This window comes from Pecten maximus, chromosome 11 (genome assembly GCF_902652985.1).
Source record: "Pecten maximus chromosome 11, xPecMax1.1, whole genome shotgun sequence".
Lineage (NCBI taxonomy): Eukaryota > Metazoa > Mollusca > Bivalvia > Pectinida > Pectinidae > Pecten > Pecten maximus.
The window spans coordinates 24,589,709-24,608,414 of record NC_047025.1 but is presented as its reverse complement, the minus strand read 5'-3'; the positions used below and the strand labels follow the sequence as shown (position 1 = coordinate 24,608,414).

At 34.0% G+C, this 18,706-nt stretch overlaps 1 protein-coding gene across 1 annotated transcript in view; it reads left to right on the top strand.

The window, feature by feature from the left end:
• The first annotated feature begins 1,917 nt into the window (after positions 1–1,917).
• Positions 1,918–18,706, top strand: part of LOC117337436 (cleavage and polyadenylation specificity factor subunit 5-like) — a 60,480-nt gene continuing 43,691 nt past the window's right edge. The window contains exons 1-6 of the mRNA XM_033898420.1: positions 1,918–2,058; positions 3,168–3,368; positions 3,947–4,010; positions 5,045–5,134; positions 5,824–5,899; positions 6,432–6,546. Of these exons, the coding sequence (XP_033754311.1) occupies positions 1,943–2,058; positions 3,168–3,368; positions 3,947–4,010; positions 5,045–5,134; positions 5,824–5,899; positions 6,432–6,546 (662 nt within the window). The 5' untranslated portion in view covers positions 1,918–1,942. The remainder of the gene's footprint in view (positions 2,059–3,167; positions 3,369–3,946; positions 4,011–5,044; positions 5,135–5,823; positions 5,900–6,431; positions 6,547–18,706) is intronic.

Here is an 18,706-nt window from a genome sequence, read left to right as displayed (position 1 = left end):
ATCATTAATAAGATTTACTCGATACAGATCATATTTGTATTTGAGAACAATACATTTGTGCCCCAATCTAGCATATAAAAATGTTTAACTTTCTTTCACCATAGCTGTAGTCGTAAGGTGGAGATGTATAGGGCGCCATTTTATTATTTATTCCCATTTGGTGATATCACCTATTCGAATGGGTGATATCACCTATTCGAATAGGTGATATCACCAATTCATTTTTCAAATAAATGATATCACCCATTCGAATAGGTGATATCACTTAATGAAACGAATAGGTGATATCACTCATTCGAAAAGGTGATATCACTTAAAAATATTCTTAAGTGATATCACCTATTCGTATAGGTGATATCACTCCTTCGAATAGGTGATATCACTTAAGAATTTTATAAGTGATATCACCTATTCGAATTGGTGATATCACCTATTCGAATGAGTGATATCACCTATTCGTTTCATTAAGTGATATCACCTATTCGAATAGGTGATATCACTTATAAAATTTGGAAAACTATATCAGTCGTTTGTATTGATTCTAAAGTGATATCACTTATTCGAATAGGTGATATCACTTATGAAATTTTATAAGTGATATCATCTATTCGAATGAGTGATATCACCTATTCGAATTGCTCTTGAGACAAATTCAACATGAACTGCTTTGCAGTTCATTAAAGTCTTAAGAGCAACTCAATTCATGACCCCATGAAATCGACCAAATCAAGATTCAATCCTTAAATATGTAATCCTTAGTAACTGGGATCAATCTAGGAGCAAATTCCCCGGTAGATAAACCTCTCTGAAGCCAAAAAAACCCCTTCGGAGCTACAAAATAGACGGGTTTAAAAAAAAAAATTATTTTCTCAAAATTGTTTATTGTCAATTTTGATGGTTTTAGATACATACCATTTTACACGTATTTCCGTTTTTAGAACTTTGTATATTACATTAGTAAGAAGCAGACTTGAGCACTGTGCAGAAACCTGGCCTCCTTATCAGTCCACTTTTATCAAGCATTTAGAAATGGTCCAAAGATTAAAAAAAAATGTTTTAAAGCCAAAATAAGATTTGATAACAAATCTTATACAAATGTTTGTAAACATTTTAATTTAGCAAGTCTCGAATGTCGATGGAAATACTTCAACACTGTTTTCCTTTTTAACTATGATGTGTCCATAACATCTTTGACTGCTCTTATCTGATCAATTCTGTATCTCACCATTCACCTAGTCGACATCTTAGGAATAATGCAAAATCTTTATTTTGCAACTCATTAAACAGACTTAATATTCCTGAATTCAGCCTTTTTATGAGAAGCCAAAATATTTTAATGTTATCATGGGCACTTACAATGTAGACAGTATATGTGCCATTCTCTGTCAATTTTAAGGAACAGCTGAAAAAAAGTACTGTTTTAGGCAATTGTTGCTTTCTATTTTGTGTTGTTATTGCTTCTCTTTTTGTGACTATATTATAATTAATTTGCATGTTGTTATCAATTCTATTATAGGACCACACCAAGTAGTAGGGTCTGTTGAATTGAAATAAATTGAAATAACTTTTCAAAATAGTGCATAATTTCTATATACTTCAATTTGATTGACAAAACTTTCTGCAATTTCGGTTCTAAACACATGCTTTTCTGAAATTTACACATGATACATGTAATTGTTTGATAACTGTTGGTTTACTAAAAAGATTACGGCAATTTCTGCCTCTAATTACAATAGTTGAATTTTACCAAAACATTTAAATATTTTCCCCTATCTGAAAAAAGGTAGCTTCCCCCAAAACCTTGATTGTTTCCTGAATAAAGTTTCTTGTATCTTGTAAGGCCCGGTCCTGTCCGATCCTATAAATTTCTAACGCGTTTTTTATCCCAATATTAGCGTGTCCCGACTTTGCACAGCTCCTTTGTTTCCGGTGGTTTTCTAGCATGGCGAGTCACGGCAGAACTCATGGTTGGCCTAAACAGAGCTCAAATACAGCATCGTATGCGGCGAAATATGGCATCACACATCCGTCAACAACTTTGGACAGACCCATTGACTTGTAAGAATCAAATGATCACTCAAATTATGTGTGCTTCTGCGAAATCGTATCATAACAAACCGCTGTAAACAAACCGGTACAAGCTTACATTGTACCGACAAACAATAATAATTGTTATCATTTATTTACATTCATAGATGGTTTTATTGCTTGTTTCTCTGAAACACTTGTGATTTAATTCGAACATATTCATGTGTAATTAAAATCATGACGTTCCAAAACTAGATTTGCACGTAAATGCTATGCCAAAAATATAGCATTTCTTGGCGGGGAAATTCGTAATTAAACTGAAAGTGCAAAAGTGGAACATGCATAAATTATTCATTATTATATGCAATATTATCCAAAGGTTACAGAAACGTATACTTTACTTTAACTACATTATTGATACAACTGCAGTTATATAAAACATGAAAATATGTGTAAGATCGGACTCAATTTTCTTATTTCCTGTTGGACAGCTGACCATCAATTATGCAAAAAAGACCAAGCTTAATTAATTGTGTAAGATGCAAATAAGGCCAAGCTTGATTAACTTTATAAGGTGTCGAGTGTGAAAGTCTACAGTAACGTTTCACTACAGGTATATTTAGTAAGGTAATCTGGTCAACTAATCAGGAAGGGGGTTTTGCACATCAGCATGCTCAATGCTGTTGTGAGTTTTCATTAGTGTAGGTAGCTCAATATTGGTAGAGCATCTGGCTTGTGTTTGGAGGTCCCGGGTTCATACCAGGTCTGGAAGAGCATTTTTCTTCACCTATTACATATGACTCCCAACTAAATACCCATGGAAGTGGTATAATGTTTCGACGGGGTCGAAGACTTTGTTGCATTTTCCTTTCCTTTAACATTAGTATAAAATATACCACTTCATCTAGCTACTTCTGCAGATTGAAGGCTCTGTAATCTTAGGTTGTGGCATAGACCATAATAAATTAGATAAAAAATGAATCCAAAAGAAAACAGTCCCAGTCCTATAAAAACTTATATAATTATTTATAGAATTTTGGATATATGACAATTAATTGTTCTGCTTTGTTTTGAAAAAGACTGCAATTTGTAACTTTTAATGTGATTTTGTGATATAATCCACATTATTATCTTCCTAGATATCCACTGACAAATTACACATTTGGAACCAAAGAACCTTTGTATGAGAAAGACAGTTCTGTGCCAGCACGTTTTGCTCGGATGAGGGAGGATTTTGATAAAATAGGGATGCGACGATCAGTGGAAGGGGTCCTCATTGTACACGAGCATGGACTACCCCATGTGCTTCTCCTCCAGCTTGGCACCACCTTTTTCAAATTGTGAGTATATAAAGATTAGACAGATTTAAATTAGATCACATATATATCTGGAAATTGTAAAATCAGTTTACTGATTTAGAGATATTTATAATCGATTATCATTTCTAGTTCTGTTCTATCAGTTGATTCTTTACTTTTGCGGATTGAATGCTCTGTAATTTTAGGTTGTTGCATGAGTCATGAAAATAGATGAAAAAAAACCTGACACACATTAATAGCTGGAGTACTTGAATTGCTTTGAATGGTCCCTGAATACGATAATTCTTCATACATAAACTACCAGAACATAAAAAAAAAGAAAAGTGATGAAAATAAATTTAAGTTATCAATCACCTATGGTAATTGTCACTCTTTATAATTACCGGGTAGTGAGCTTTTGTGGTAATTGCAGTGAATCTGAACATGTATATGTAGGTGATAATTATATATATTACCATGCATCCATGTTTGTAGAGCAACTCACTTTGAATTGCCGTATACAAATAATAAATGTATTTGTAACTATTGTTTGACAGACTCAGAACTAGTGCCTCTGATTAAGACTATCTTTACTGTATAAGTACAAATATATTTTGTAGACCTGGGGGCGAGCTGAATGCACAAGAGGATCAAGTGGAAGGACTAAAACGTTTATTAACAGAGGTATATATTGTATTACTGTTCACCTGGTAAAATTGACATTGTAAATGAATAATTGATCATCATCATACTAAGTTTTCTAGAGATCACATCAGATAATAAAAGATAATTTTTGAAAAAAGAGAAAAGGAGTATGGTATTGAATGAGAGTAAATTTGACTGGTTTAGATCTATACACTTCCCCAGCTGCATCTCGTCCAGAGCAGTATAATACATTTTGTATTTTAAAGTTGAGAACTTTAACTTGATTGAAACATTGTATCATGTAGTTTTTTGTTAATTTTTATAATATTGTTCAGAGATCGCCCGATGACTGAAGTAGTGTCCATGAAAAATAAATTTTATGCTGTATACAGTGGAAAAATTTCAACCTTGGAAAGTTGAAAAATCTACTTCACATGGTTGCAGTTGGAATGTGCATATTTATCTAGATTAGTCGGGGTAAACTCCTACATTCTCAATATTTGTTTCTAGACATGTTGTTTTGTTTCCAGACATATTTATCTAGATTAGTCGGGGTAAACTCCTATATTCTCAATATTTGTTTCTAGACATGTTGTTTTGTTTCCAGACATATTTATCTAGATTAGTCGGGGTAAACTCCTATATTCTCAATATTTGTTTCTAGACATGTTGTTTTGTTTCCAGACATATTTATCTAGATTAGTCGGGGTAAACTCCTATATTCTCAATATTTGTTTCTAGACATGTTGTTTTGTTTCCAGACATATTTATCTAGATTAGTCGGGGTAAACTCCTATATTCTCAATATTTGTTTCTAGACATGTTGTTTTGTTTCCAGACATATTTATCTAGATTAGTCGGGGTAAACTCCTATATTCTCAATATTTGTTTCTAGACATGTTGTTTTGTTTCCAGACATATTTATCTAGATTAGTCGGAGTAAACTCCTATATTCTCAATATTTGTTTCTAGACATGTTGTTTTGTTTCCAGACATATTTATCTAGATTAGTCGGGGTAAACTCCTATATTCTCAATATTTGTTTCTAACTAGACATGTTGTTTTGTTTCCAGACACTAGGAAGACAAGATGGTGGTACCATGGAGTGGGTCATTGAAGATACGATAGGCAATTGGTGGAGACCTAACTTTGAACCACCACAGGTAAAATTCTAATAGCATCGTGGGTGTGATATGTAATGGTGTTTCGATTAGTTGTTTTAGATTTTTGACCAATTAATTGAGTAAAGAATCTGTAATAAAGTTTCATTAGAAATACCTGACATCATGATACACGTAAGAATATTAATGGATTGGAAAAAAACTGGTTGCTTGATTGTGGTTATCACTTATATAATAAAACACACTTAAAGCACTAGAACAGCACAATAGGCACTAGGAAGTAATGTAAAACAAGGTTTGAATACCAAAGAAAGAAACCCTGGTAATTAAAGATTAATCAAGTTTAATTGATTTGATAGACAAAACGGATGATCGATCTGGAAATTTCAACCAATTCCCATCATTAGTGATATGCTTATATTACCAATGCAAAATACACGGATGAGTTGTCTTCAAAGTAAGTGCTTTAACTAAAAAAAACATTCAAAGGTAACAGGTAATAAGTATGAATTACCTGTTACCTTTGAATATGTCAGTGGCATTTCTGTCCCATTTCGATATTGGCTGGTTTTCATTTCCATTTGTGGAATTATTTAAGCTAAAATTTTCAATTGACATCAGATTTTGTGTAGCATCATTTCTGCCAAGGCAAATTATAATGGGAAAAATGCACTAATAAAATAATTAATGGAATATTTGCTAGTACAATTTTGTTTTGTTTGATATTTCAGTATCCCTATATCCCAGCACACATCACAAAGCCAAAAGAACACAAGAGGCTTTTTCTGGTCCAGCTCCCAGAGAAAGGTAAGATGGAAAACATTTATTTCTCATTTATTCCCCTGATTTGACAATAGGAAAATTAGTATTTTTCAAAATATCTGTCAAACATTATAACATTGGAACACACGCAATTAGATAAATATGGACAAGTTTGGATGTAATTGTTATTGTGTCACATAAAGATTAAATTACTTTTTGTTGACATATAAAATATGACCTCTGCATTGAAATCAAGAAGACAAATTTCAAGAACAATTTTTCCTCTGTTACCTGGTATAAAACCATCTCTCTTGATAAATGACTACCATAATTAAATCTGGAGAAGATTATAAAAAAACATTTATCTTGATAATTGGCTACCGTCATCTGGAGAAGATTATGAAAACATCTCTCTTGATAAATGGCTGCCATAATCTGGAGAAGATTATGAAAACATCTCTCTTGATACATGGCTGCCATAATCTGGAGAAGATTATAAAAATGTAGAAAACAGAGATTTTCAGTAACTTGTCTGTGTGTGTGTTTGTATGTACCTTCAGTTTATATCATATTTCAGCATTGTTTGCGGTACCCAGGAATTACAAATTAGTAGCTGCTCCTCTGTTTGAATTATACGACAACTCAGCGGGCTATGGACCAATCATATCCAGTTTACCACAAGCCCTAAGCAGGTAGGAGCAATCTTTACAAAAGTAACAACAAAAACAGTTATATTAAAGATATCTTTATGCGACATCATGCTGTAAGAATCAAGGAATGTTACTTTATTGTTTTTAGTTTAATTTTCTTAGTCGTGTTTTGTCTTTGTACTCTTTCTTTAAGCTTATAACATTTTATTGTGAAGTTCTTCTAAAATTGATTGGCCAGTAATAGGTGGATTATGACATGATTATATTGGGGGGGGGGGGGGGGGGGGGGGGGGGGGCATAAATACTCATATTTGATTATAGACGGTTAATGGTTAATGGGGTTTATATACATTTAACCCAATAGGAAAATAACTTAAGATGGTTTAGAGTTTAGAATACATAACTATCATCTTCTATATGTTATGTATATATCTGAATAGCCCTTTAAGGAAATTTACTAAAGAGAATCATGAATGAGCAATCCCTCTGATCCCAGGAATGTAAAACGGGGCCCTATGTGTTGTGTATTTGTAGGTAGTAAAACGGGGCCCTATGTGTTGTGTATTTGTAGGTAGTAAAACGGGGCCCTATGTGTTATGTATTTGTAGGTAGTAAAACGGGGCCCTATGTGTTGTGTATTTGTAGGTAGTAAAACGGGGCCCTATGTGTTGTGTATTTGTAGGTAGTAAAACGGGGCCCTATGTGTTGTGTATTTGTAGGTAGTAAAACGGGGCCCTATGTGTTGTGTATTTGTAGGTAGTAAAACGGGGCCCTATGTGTTGTGTATTTGTAGGTAGTAAAACAGGGCCCTATGTGTTGTGTATTTGTAGGTAGTTTTGTAGGCAACAATGAATTCATTTAAGAAACAAAACTGGCGTTCTATGTCCTATACTGTAGATAGGAAGGTACACTTTATATATGTTGATTACGGTTCTAAGAGATGATGATGAAAAGAAAATTGTCATTGTCTTATAGGGAATTTTCAAAGAAGAATCTTCAATATGAGTTATGCCCCCTTATCAAGGAAAGGAAATTGAGGTCCATTGCCTGTATTGATTTTGTAGGTGTTGAAAGACTAGGTTAAATATTTTGAGAAGAGAGGTGTATTCTGGTAGCTCTAATAGAGACCACAATGTCAAAGTACAATCTTGTGATATCAATGGTTCTGGCATGTTACATGCTGGCATTAAGAATATATTGATTCTGAAAATGAAAGTTTACTAATTACTAATGATAATGTAATGGTAAGGTTGATGTGTGTTTCATTTCTTGGAGATGCCAGCAATGTTTTGCACACTCAAAATGAAAACATCTTGTCTCAAAATTATGATGAAAAAAGGTTGATTTCACTCATATGAAATTGTATTTCAAGCTAGAATATAAGGCCCATTTCTATATGTATGGGAGTAGACTATGTCAGGTTTACATGTACCTGAGTTCATTATTCACACACATCAGATTTGTTAATCAGTAAATTCAGACCCTGACTACAGGTACCCAGTAAATCAGACAGCAGTTGGGAGAATTAAACATGGAGCCTGTGCACATTCATATCGTTATAGGTAAACATGAAATGAATAGTTTGCTTATACAGATGATGGTATTGATAAAACACTTCTATTTAGTTAATATAAACATTAAAAAAATGTTTGGTCTTGATGACAAATACATGTATTTCCAACTTACCATTGCTGCACCTTATGAACAGCCAACAATTAAATACATTTTAACCCATTGGATGTAGAAGTGTTGCTCCCCTTTAGATGCTAGGCTGTGATTGCAGTCATCATGTATTTAACTCAGCTGAGGTAAATTGGTATTCTATAAGAGTTACTCCCCTTTATCTGACAGACTTTGCTTGCATGTAACATCATGTTGTAAGGATCCAAGGATGTTACTTTATTGTGACATCATGTTGTAAGGATCCAAGGATGTTACTTTATTGTGACATCATGTTGTAAGGATCCAGGGATGTTACTTTTCTGTGACATCATGTTGTAGAGACCAACCAACCAATTGTTTTCCCATAGACCTTAGTGTTAACGTTTTGGATTATTTCATTCAAATTCTTGAATTGAATATGACGATTATGGTTTTAATATAACAAAAGTTTAGGGTCTGATATAACACCTAATCAAAAAAAAAAGTTGGGTCCTTCAGCTCAAATTTTCTCCAGGGTAGCCATTTTGAAAATAGGTGAATTTCGCAGTAAAAATTCTCAAAAATCTTAAATGTTTACCTGTTTACTATTATTACGTGAACTTTTGGGGAAAAAACCAATCGGACTTAAGAAATTTATATCAACATTTCTTATTGATAGTTACCTATCAGGCTACATATCTATTTTCTCACTTCATAACATACTGGCCAATCAGTGGCTGCCAGACATTTTATCCTTGGCTCAACGTTCTATACACAGGGGCTGTTTCAAAAATATATTTTTTTCAATTTGTTGGTTGTTCCCTATAGCATCTTTCACATTTTTCAAAGATAACTTTTCTGGAACAGGATAGAACCATAGGATATGCTATTAAAATATGCAGTGCCTGACTGCAAGTCTTAGGCTGGTAGGTTGATTCTTCTATTGGTACCGGATATGAAATTCTTAAGAGAAAACCACATTAAAATTGAGTTAATTTTGAAATGTAAATTTTAATATCTTGATAAGCTTTGAATTTAAAGTGATGGCTTTTGGTTAATAGCCAAGTATAGAAATCGTGCTACTCAGAAATATAAACAAATAAGATATAGAATAAAGATCAGGGGGAGATAACTCAATGTTATCTCCTCCACCCCCTAATTTCTGGTCTTTTTGTAAAAAACGAAGAAAAAAAGGCCGAACGAGAAAAAAAATTAGGAGTGGAGCCATTATTTAGATAAAAGAGTCGAAACACAGACACGGAACCGGGCAGGTGACAACAAAAAATAACCAGATATATCACCAAACACTGAACTGGGGTAGTGACAACAGAACAACCAAACATATCACCGAATACCGAATCGGGGTAGTGACAACAGAACAACCAGACACACACCCACACATTGAACCGGGGTAGTGCCAGCAGTACAACCAGCATACCACCGTACCCCGAGCCACGATATATACCGCTACAATTGAAATATAGAATGTATGTCCGTATCTGTCCGGTCTATGGTCCTCCTTGTAACACTACATGTGTCATATTTTCATCATCAATCCCCCCTGAATCTCAATTTCTCTCTAAATTCTGCTACAATGCCTCCAAGATGAGAATCCCGTCCGAAAATGTGCTAGTCGGTCCCATCATCTGGTTTCCAGGGACGCTAGATGGCACAAAATGTCATATGCGGTAGCTATATGTAGAGACCAACCAACCAATTGTTTTCCCATAGACCTTAGTGTTAACGTTTTGGATTATTTCATTCAAATTCTTGAATTGAATATGACGATTATGGTTTATAACAAAAGTTTAGGGTCTGATATAACACCTAATCAAAAAAAAAAGTTGCGTCCTTCAGCTCAAATTTTCTCCAGGGTAGCCATTTTGAAAATAGGTGAATTTCGCAGTAAAAATTCTCAAAAATCTTAAATGTTTACCTGTTTACTATTATTACGTGAACTTTTGGGAAAAAAACCAATCGGACTTAAGAAATTTATATCAACATTTCTTATTGATAGTTACCTATCAGGCTACATATCTATTTTCTCACTTCATAACATACTGGCCAATCAGTGGCTGCCAGACATTTTATCCTTGGCTCAACGTTCTATACACAGGGGCTGTTTCAAAAATATATTTTTTTCAATTGGTTGGTTGTTCCCTTGTAAGGATCCAGGGATGTTACTTTTCTGTGACATCATGTTGTAAGGATCCAGGAATGTTACTTTATTGTGACATCATGTTGTAAGGATCCAGGAATGTTACTTTATTGTGACATCATGTTGTAAGGATCCAGGAATGTTACTTTTCTGTGACATCATGTTGTAAGGATCCAGGGGTGTTACTTTATTGTGACATCATGTTGTAAGGATCCAGGAATGTTACTTTATTGTGACATCATGTTGTAAGGATTCAGGGGTGTTACTTTTCTGTGACATCATGTTGTAAGGATCCAGGGATGTTACTTTATTGTGACATCATGTTGTAAGGATCCAGGGATGTTACTTTATTGTGACATCATGTTGTAAGGATCCAGGGATGTTACTTTTCTGTGACATCATGTTGTAAGGATCCAGGGATGTTACTTTATTGTGACATCATGTTGTTAGGATCCAGGGATGTCACTTTATTGTGACATCATGTTGTAAGGATCCAGGAATGTTACTTTATTGTGACATCATGTTGTAAGGATCCAGGGATGTTACTTTATTGTGACATCGTGTTGTAAGGATCCAGGAATGTTACTTTTCTGTGACATCATGTTGAAAGGATCCAGGAATGTTACTTTTCTGTGACATCATTTTGTAAGGATCCAGGGATGTTACTTTATTGTGACATCATGTTGTAAGGATCCAGGATGTTACTTTATTGTGACATCATGTTGTAAGGATCCAGGAATGTTACTTTATTGTGACATCATGTTGAAAGGATCCAGGAATGTTACTTTTCTGTGACATCATGTTGTAAGGATCCAGGAATGTTACTTTATGGTGACATCATGTTGAAAGGATCCAGGAATGTTACTTTTCTGTGACATCATGTTGTAAGGATCCAGGGATGTTACTTTATTGTAACATCGTGTTGTAAGGATCCAGGGATGTTACTTTGTTATTGTGACATCATGTTGTAAGGATCCAGGAATGTTACTTTATTGTGACATCATGTTGTAAGGATCCCGGAATGTTACTTTGTTATTGTGACATCAATATTATTACAATAGCTAGCCTTGTTACATTTTGAGCATGTTTAAGTTGAAATAGGAAACATGAAAGAGCTAAAATTTGGAATACCATATTGTTCAATTCTAGGTTGTAGTGATAGTGTCAACAGATGTTGTGGTTTGTAATGTAAGACTGCTGTCCCATCAGACCAGTTTGAATATTTAATCTGAACGAAGTGATAAAAGTTTAATACAGAGGACTTATATAGAGGTTATTTCAATACAGATAGAAGTTGGATTTATAGTATGGTTTGTTATTTGGAAATAAGGTTTGTCTGTCTGGCTAAATAAATCTGAGAACAGCTCGTGGTGTGAGGTACCGGTGTACATGCTACTGGTGAATGACAGTTCTGGGAATAGACCTTCCGATACATGCAACGTCTTTTCTGATAGCAAATTCTATATAGGTAATTAATAGATATAAGATTTACATGAGCTTGGAATATAAATATAAAAACAATATTGTGTATTTAGAGAGAAAATCCTGAGTTAATTACAATAAGCCATTATCATTTAATTAACTAATCTCAGTACAGTTTAATTAATGATTCTATCAAAAAAAAATCAACTTGGTACAATTTCTGAAAATGATGGGTGATGTCTTTGTGATTATTTTTCCTGAGTGCTGTTAAACTGTCTGCTGGGAAAAAGTTGTGAATCATTTACTATTGAGTCATTACTGACATACTCCCTTTAGAAAATATCTAAAAGTGTTTGTGGAGAAAAATGACCATCCAACATGAGTCATGTGACTGCTATTCACATTCTGAGTCATGTGACTTTTCTACTCAATTCAAGTGATTTATTTTTCTTGGTCATTTAAATTTGGCTTTCACAAACTTTTTTGGTTGAAAATTCAGACAATTTAGAATACTGTATTTATCTTAAAATAAACTCCCTTCCCTAGTATAAAAGTTAAGTATTCAAGTTTTGAGAGGGTTTATCAAAGTGAACCACTTTGTATTTTAAAATTACGCTTCTGCAAAAATTTGCAGGCATGCAGGGGCTTATTTGTGGATAAATACAGCTAATTCTGTTTTAGTATCTGGAAAGAATCTTGTACTTTTATTTCAATATCTCAGTTTCCACTTAAGCCATCATTTTATTTTAGTTTTATCTGTTTATACTTGTTAAAAGGTCACTGAATGAATTATTTTTTTATTATAATTTTTTCTAACATGTCTTTTCTCTTCTTCCTAAACAACTTTCTTCTTCCTGATGTTTCCCTGGACACTGCCTTAATTTTGGCCTTAAGTTGAGCATTCTCCCCTGCGAGGAAAACTTTGGGTTCTGTCCCCTGGCTGAGATATACAACTGTACGAGAGTCTATAAAAATGGTAGTTAATACGCCTGCTTATAATTAATGCTCAGCAGTTTAGGAGTGGGATGACTGGTTCGTCCATTGTCAGTACAATGCGACTAGATGAGGTGTTCTGTTGGATGTCTTTGGCAGTATGCTTCATTGAGGAACCACCATAAAGTTACACGCTATCACAAAAAGTGACAAACAGGAATATACAACAGTCTTCCAAAACACATACACTACGCACATGCATCTCGCACACAGCGGAGGCTGTCATTAAATGTCCATAGCTATATTGATAGGACGTTAACCGTGCAAAACCAAACCAAACATGTCTTTTAACTATCTATATATATAGTCTAATTAACCACTGATACTACTGGAGGGGCCTACAGGTTTGCACTCTGTCCATTTGTCAGTATTTGCGTTCTTTTAGTATTGAAATAATTACCCAGGTATTCTGTCTGACCATACATACATGGGAATTGAAAAACATGTGTTTTTAGGCCCCCGCCTTGAAATGGGGCTAGGGGCATTAAGTGTTACCCATGTCCGTCTTGTCCCGTTCTGTCCCATTCCAATACAATCTAACTAGCTAATCTCTGAACTGCTCATGCGATCCTCCCCAAACTGTGTTTCAGGGTTTCAAGTGGCAGCAAGGGCATTTATGTCTTACAGACATTTTCTGGTTTTTAGTACAAGCTGTATGAGAAAAGACTTCCAGACTTGAGAAAATACTTAATATTACAAAAATAAGTTTTTGCAGCCTTGGGGACTAATGTTCTCAGATTTGATAAGAACACTAGTTGGCACTCATGTACTTGTACTACAGTTGTGAAATATCATTACCTGGTGGTTACCCAATTACCTCCCTTAGACCCAGACGCTCAGTAATATATTATAAAACTTTACCACTTCAATTTTTAGTTCAAAGTTCCTTTATTACCTACTTCCAAACTGTAATACCTTAATTAACATTATCAGTTTCATCTAAGTTAATTATTTCATTTTAAAAAGTGTCTGTGAATCCAGCAAAGTTTCAATCTTTGTTATAATCAGACTGAATGATATTGTCTGGGTGTCGTTGTCGTTGTGTCTCAATAATTGGTAAAATTCCTATTGTGTACAGTGATGGGTTGTTTGGATTCTACCTGGAATAAGCCACAGGAAACTGTTGGTAATGTTGTACTGTACTGATATTTAGAAAATGTAAGTACTTACAATCTCCTCGTGAGGTAATTCCAAATCCTGCCAATTAATGCCAGACAGGAATTGGCATTGGTACGGAATATAAGTCTGATCGCAAAGAAAAAAAGGAGAACAGAACTTATCTTGAGCATAAAATTGAAACTTGAAATCAGAGTCTATATATAATGTGCTTCAAGATTAAAAGAGGTTTCACTTTTGTTTAAAGTTATATACAGAAAAAATAAAAAATAATCAATATTTATATATTTTTGTAATTAACATAGTTGCATTAATAATGATTCAACCCAGAACATTAGTTTGGCAAACCAGTACTCAAAATATTAGTTCATTAATTTTCAGAACATTATGAAACGTTTTGTTGATGTTGATCCCCACTCAAGTTACATGTAATTATAAATTGCCTGACTCTATCATATCTCAGAAGACAACAGTAAAAAAACCTTATCCTGCTTGCTGTAAAGAGGAAGTTTAATATAAAACAATTATCAAACATCAATAATTAAACAGTGATTCTTAGTTCCAATTAATTTGCCATCACAAGTAGGTAATATTGTTGTATTTGTATTATAGTTGCCAAAGTATCCTATGAAATCATCTGCATACAAAGATTAAAAGAATTTTGCAGATCAGTTGAAGATTTCTATTAAGATAATCAACAGATTGTCAAAAATTAAAAGATCTTTAAAAATCAACTGAAGATTTCCATCAAAATCATCTTCAGTCAAAAATGTCAATGATGTACAGATCAATTTCCATCAAAACCATAGACAAGAGACAGTCAACAATTGAAAAAGAAATACAGATCAATTAAAGATTCCATCAAAATCATATATACAAATTCAAAAAAAATTTAAATTACAAATCACAATTGAAGATTTCCTTTTAAAAAAAACATCTATAGATTATCAAAATTTACATATAGGGAGTCTCAGGATTGTGTCATCAAGACATATATAGCTGCCTACAAAATTAACAATTTACAGATGTCAGGATCTATTTAACAAAATTTCCTATAACATTATCAACAAAGAGTAAAACAAAATATCAATTTTTTTTTTTTACAGTTGACTTTTAAATTACGAGTGTGTGTCTTTCTATAAAACAAGATTTAGTTCTACTCTTGTGTGATAAAATCAAAGTCTTATACACACAAAATATCTGATATTTTTGTAAAACAAATAAATAGAAGGGCAATGCTGCTGGATGGTAAAATAACAGTACCGATGTTACAGGAGACGCTGGACATGTAATGATGGCATATTTGTTCTTTCTTGTGACCTTTTCAGAAATGTACTGTGGAGAGTCCAAGAGATAAACAGGCCCCTTTGGCCTCTTCTCTGCATGTCCATTAATTACAGGCATCAAGTACTTGTGTGAGCGGTCTGACCCCCCATGGTGTGAATATGTACAGCTGTATACCGTATACATCACCGGGGCCAAAGGGCCTCCAGTCTCGTAAGCATTCCCCATGGGTGCTTTGCTGTCGCCTCCGTCTGCGCCTCCGCGTGCACTCATACGGGGCGCGCAGCACTGTCTGTCGTCTGACAAGCATAGACTTGTGAAAGGCGACAGACAGAGTGCCAGACAATTGTCTCACCCGATGCACCAGATCCTCACAAATCCAAATTAAAGACACATGTCTGTTGTGACAGTTATTAAGCCGTGCCCCTAGAGATGCAGCGATCTGACCAGAGTGATATGGACATGTTGGATGAGTCACACCTACCCATCTTCTACTCCCCATCGTCCCCATCCGCCTTGGTCCCACCTAATCCTGTTCCTTTCCTGTTCTGCCCCTCAACGGCACGAAAATCATCTCAAGTGCATACAGAATCGGTGACAACTCCCATCATTTTTTTCTGGCTTAGATGTTAGGCTGTCATTAATTACTAGGCAAAAAGTGGATTGGGGGAACTTCCTATGATTTCAGTGCCTCAAGAAATAATGAAGAAATTAAGCCCCATTTGCATACAATGAAAGACATGGTTGGCAGTTTTACACTAATCAGTCATGAGTCAGAAGGGTCCATCTGGCATTTGCTAGGGTTTTACGTTTTTATCTAATTTTTAGACTTTCCATCACTTAATAATTTACCATTTAAAATAATTGAATATCTTTTAAGGGTTTCATTTTCTTTCATAATTGTTGGTAGCCATCAAGTGCTAAATCAGATCTGTGTCATGCTGACGACTCGCTCGCTAACAACTTAGTCGTTATTTATAAGAATAATGACGCTCGCTGCACTTTAGTATCCGTGGTTGCTTGGTGCTTTGTCATAGAAATGTAGAGAAAACTTTCTCTCAGCCCAAAAAACAATTAACAATTAATACTCCTATATAAAACTTCATCAGTGACATTTTCCTCGAAGTTGTTAAATTATTAGTTAATGAATGCATTTCAAAACAGCTGAGAAACCAAAATTACAACTTGAAATAATACTGTCATATTTTTGTTACCATGGAAATCTACAGACCTGAAATTTCGAGGAAAGTGGTAAATTGAAATTTATTTCTCAGATGTGTCATCTTTGAATGAATAGTGTTATTTTTGTTTGGTTGTTAATGTTTCTTATTCTTGCTGATCAAGGAGGGTAAGATGTCTGCATGTTGCTGCAATCTGACGTGTCATCATCAAAATCATGATTGAAATCACGATTGAATATGAAATAGTACTGTGTAGACAATTGATCGTCGAATTAGTGTAGACAATTAATCATCAAATTAGTGTACACTATTAATCGTTGAATTAGTGTAGACTATTAATCGTTGAATTAGTGTAGACTATTAATCATTGAATTAGTGTAGACTATTAATCGTTGAATTAGTGTAGACAAATAATTAATCATCAAATTAGTGTAGACAAATAATTAATCATCAAATTAGTGTAGACAATTAATCATTGAATTAGTGTAGACAATTAATCATTGAATTAATGTAGACAATTAATCGTCGAATTAGTGTAGACAATTAATCGTTGAATTAGTGTAGACAATTAATCGTCGAATTAGTGTAGACAATTAATCGTTGAATTAGTGTAGACAATTAATCGTTGAATTAGTGTAGACAATTAATAAATCATCGAATTAGTGTAGACAATTAATCGTTGAATTAGTGTAGACAATTAATCGTTGAATTAGTGTAGACAATTAATCGTTGAATTAGTGTAGACAAATAATCGTCGAATTAATGTAGACAATTAATTAATCGTTGAATTAGTGTAGACAATTAATCGTTGAATTAGTGTAGACAATTAATCGTCGAATTAGTGTAGACAATTAATCATTGAATTAGTGTAGACAATTAATTGTCGAATTAGTGTAGACAATTAATTGTCAAATTAGTGTAGACAATTAATCGTTGAATTAGTGTAGACAATTAATTAATCATTGAATTAGAGTAGACAATTAATCGTTGAATTAGTGTAGACAATTAATTGTCGAATTAATGTAAACAACTAATCAGTTAATATTTAGCATTGTAACATAATTGATGTAAATTGTGTGCAAGCACTGAAATCCAGAGCTGTAAATATGTTGCAAATACAGAGCAACCCGCTTATTTGCATAGCCCTTTTTCCATGACAAAATATGCAAATAACCGGAGTATTCGTATAGGCGGAGTTGGGTTTTGGCCCCTCTTATACACTATGTAGATCGTCAGGTCGGTACTCAAAATGGGCGCTATGTGATTGTTTACGTTATTTGCATTAAAAATATATTTAAAAAAAAAGACAGAATTTAAAATATAAGAGTAAATAAGAAATACATGGGTTGTTATTCTTTGTAAATGTACAAATATTTGTATATACTTCATCGTTTACTACTTGTCACTCCGAGTCTCTGGGTCCGATATCGGTCATACACACGTGGGTTGGCACTACGATGTACAATGTCATCGTTTCAATTAACATTCATTATCGTCTCGAGATGCGTTTTGTTCCTGCTATGAGTATATTAGTTGTTTGACCATAGATGATGAACTGCTTAAGCAATAGACTGTCTTAAATGACCGTGAGATGTGTATTGTCGTTTTGGTTTGTTTTGGAAAATGGCGCACACACACAAAGAGTTGTCGTTCATTACACATATGTCCCCACAATGCAACGCGCCTAGTGAACAATCATGGCGATCGCAACCTGCCTCAGTGAGTGTTCAAGTGCACAGAACACAGGATTGGATCGATGATATGATAAATAAACAAATCTTATCAAAAGATGAGACATATAAATATTTTATTCAGTAATTCTTCTGCACATTGCTACTGATATGGTATGGATAATAACTTAATGTCGATATCGATGCATCGAACGTAAACTGTAATGACGAAGTGTGAACCAATGATAAGATAACGTTGTACATCGTGTCGAATCAATATGTAAGTTAAAACACTTTTCATAAAACTTTTCTTACGGGAAAATCACAAAAATACCCTAAAATCAATTAAAATTTTTCGATTTTTTGGAATTTTTATATGCATATAAGCGGGAGTCGGTGTTTTAGTCGATGCAAATACACGGGATTAAAATACAAAGATAAAGAAGAAAAAAATAGGGACCTGAGAATTTTATGCAAATAAGCAGGATATTCAAATAACCGATATGCAAATAAGTGGGCTCCTCTGTAATCATATTAATAATTGTCGAACTTATGTCATAGTGAGTCAGGTTTCAAGATGTTAGTTTTCCTACACACAGATATTGTTTTCACCATTAAGAATGACAAGTAATCAGTTAAGCTATTTATCTAAATGTATGTGATCAGTGATATAGTCAAGTTAGTCAACTGACCAAGTCTCACTACAATTGTTTAAAAAAAGCAAAAATTAGCTTCAA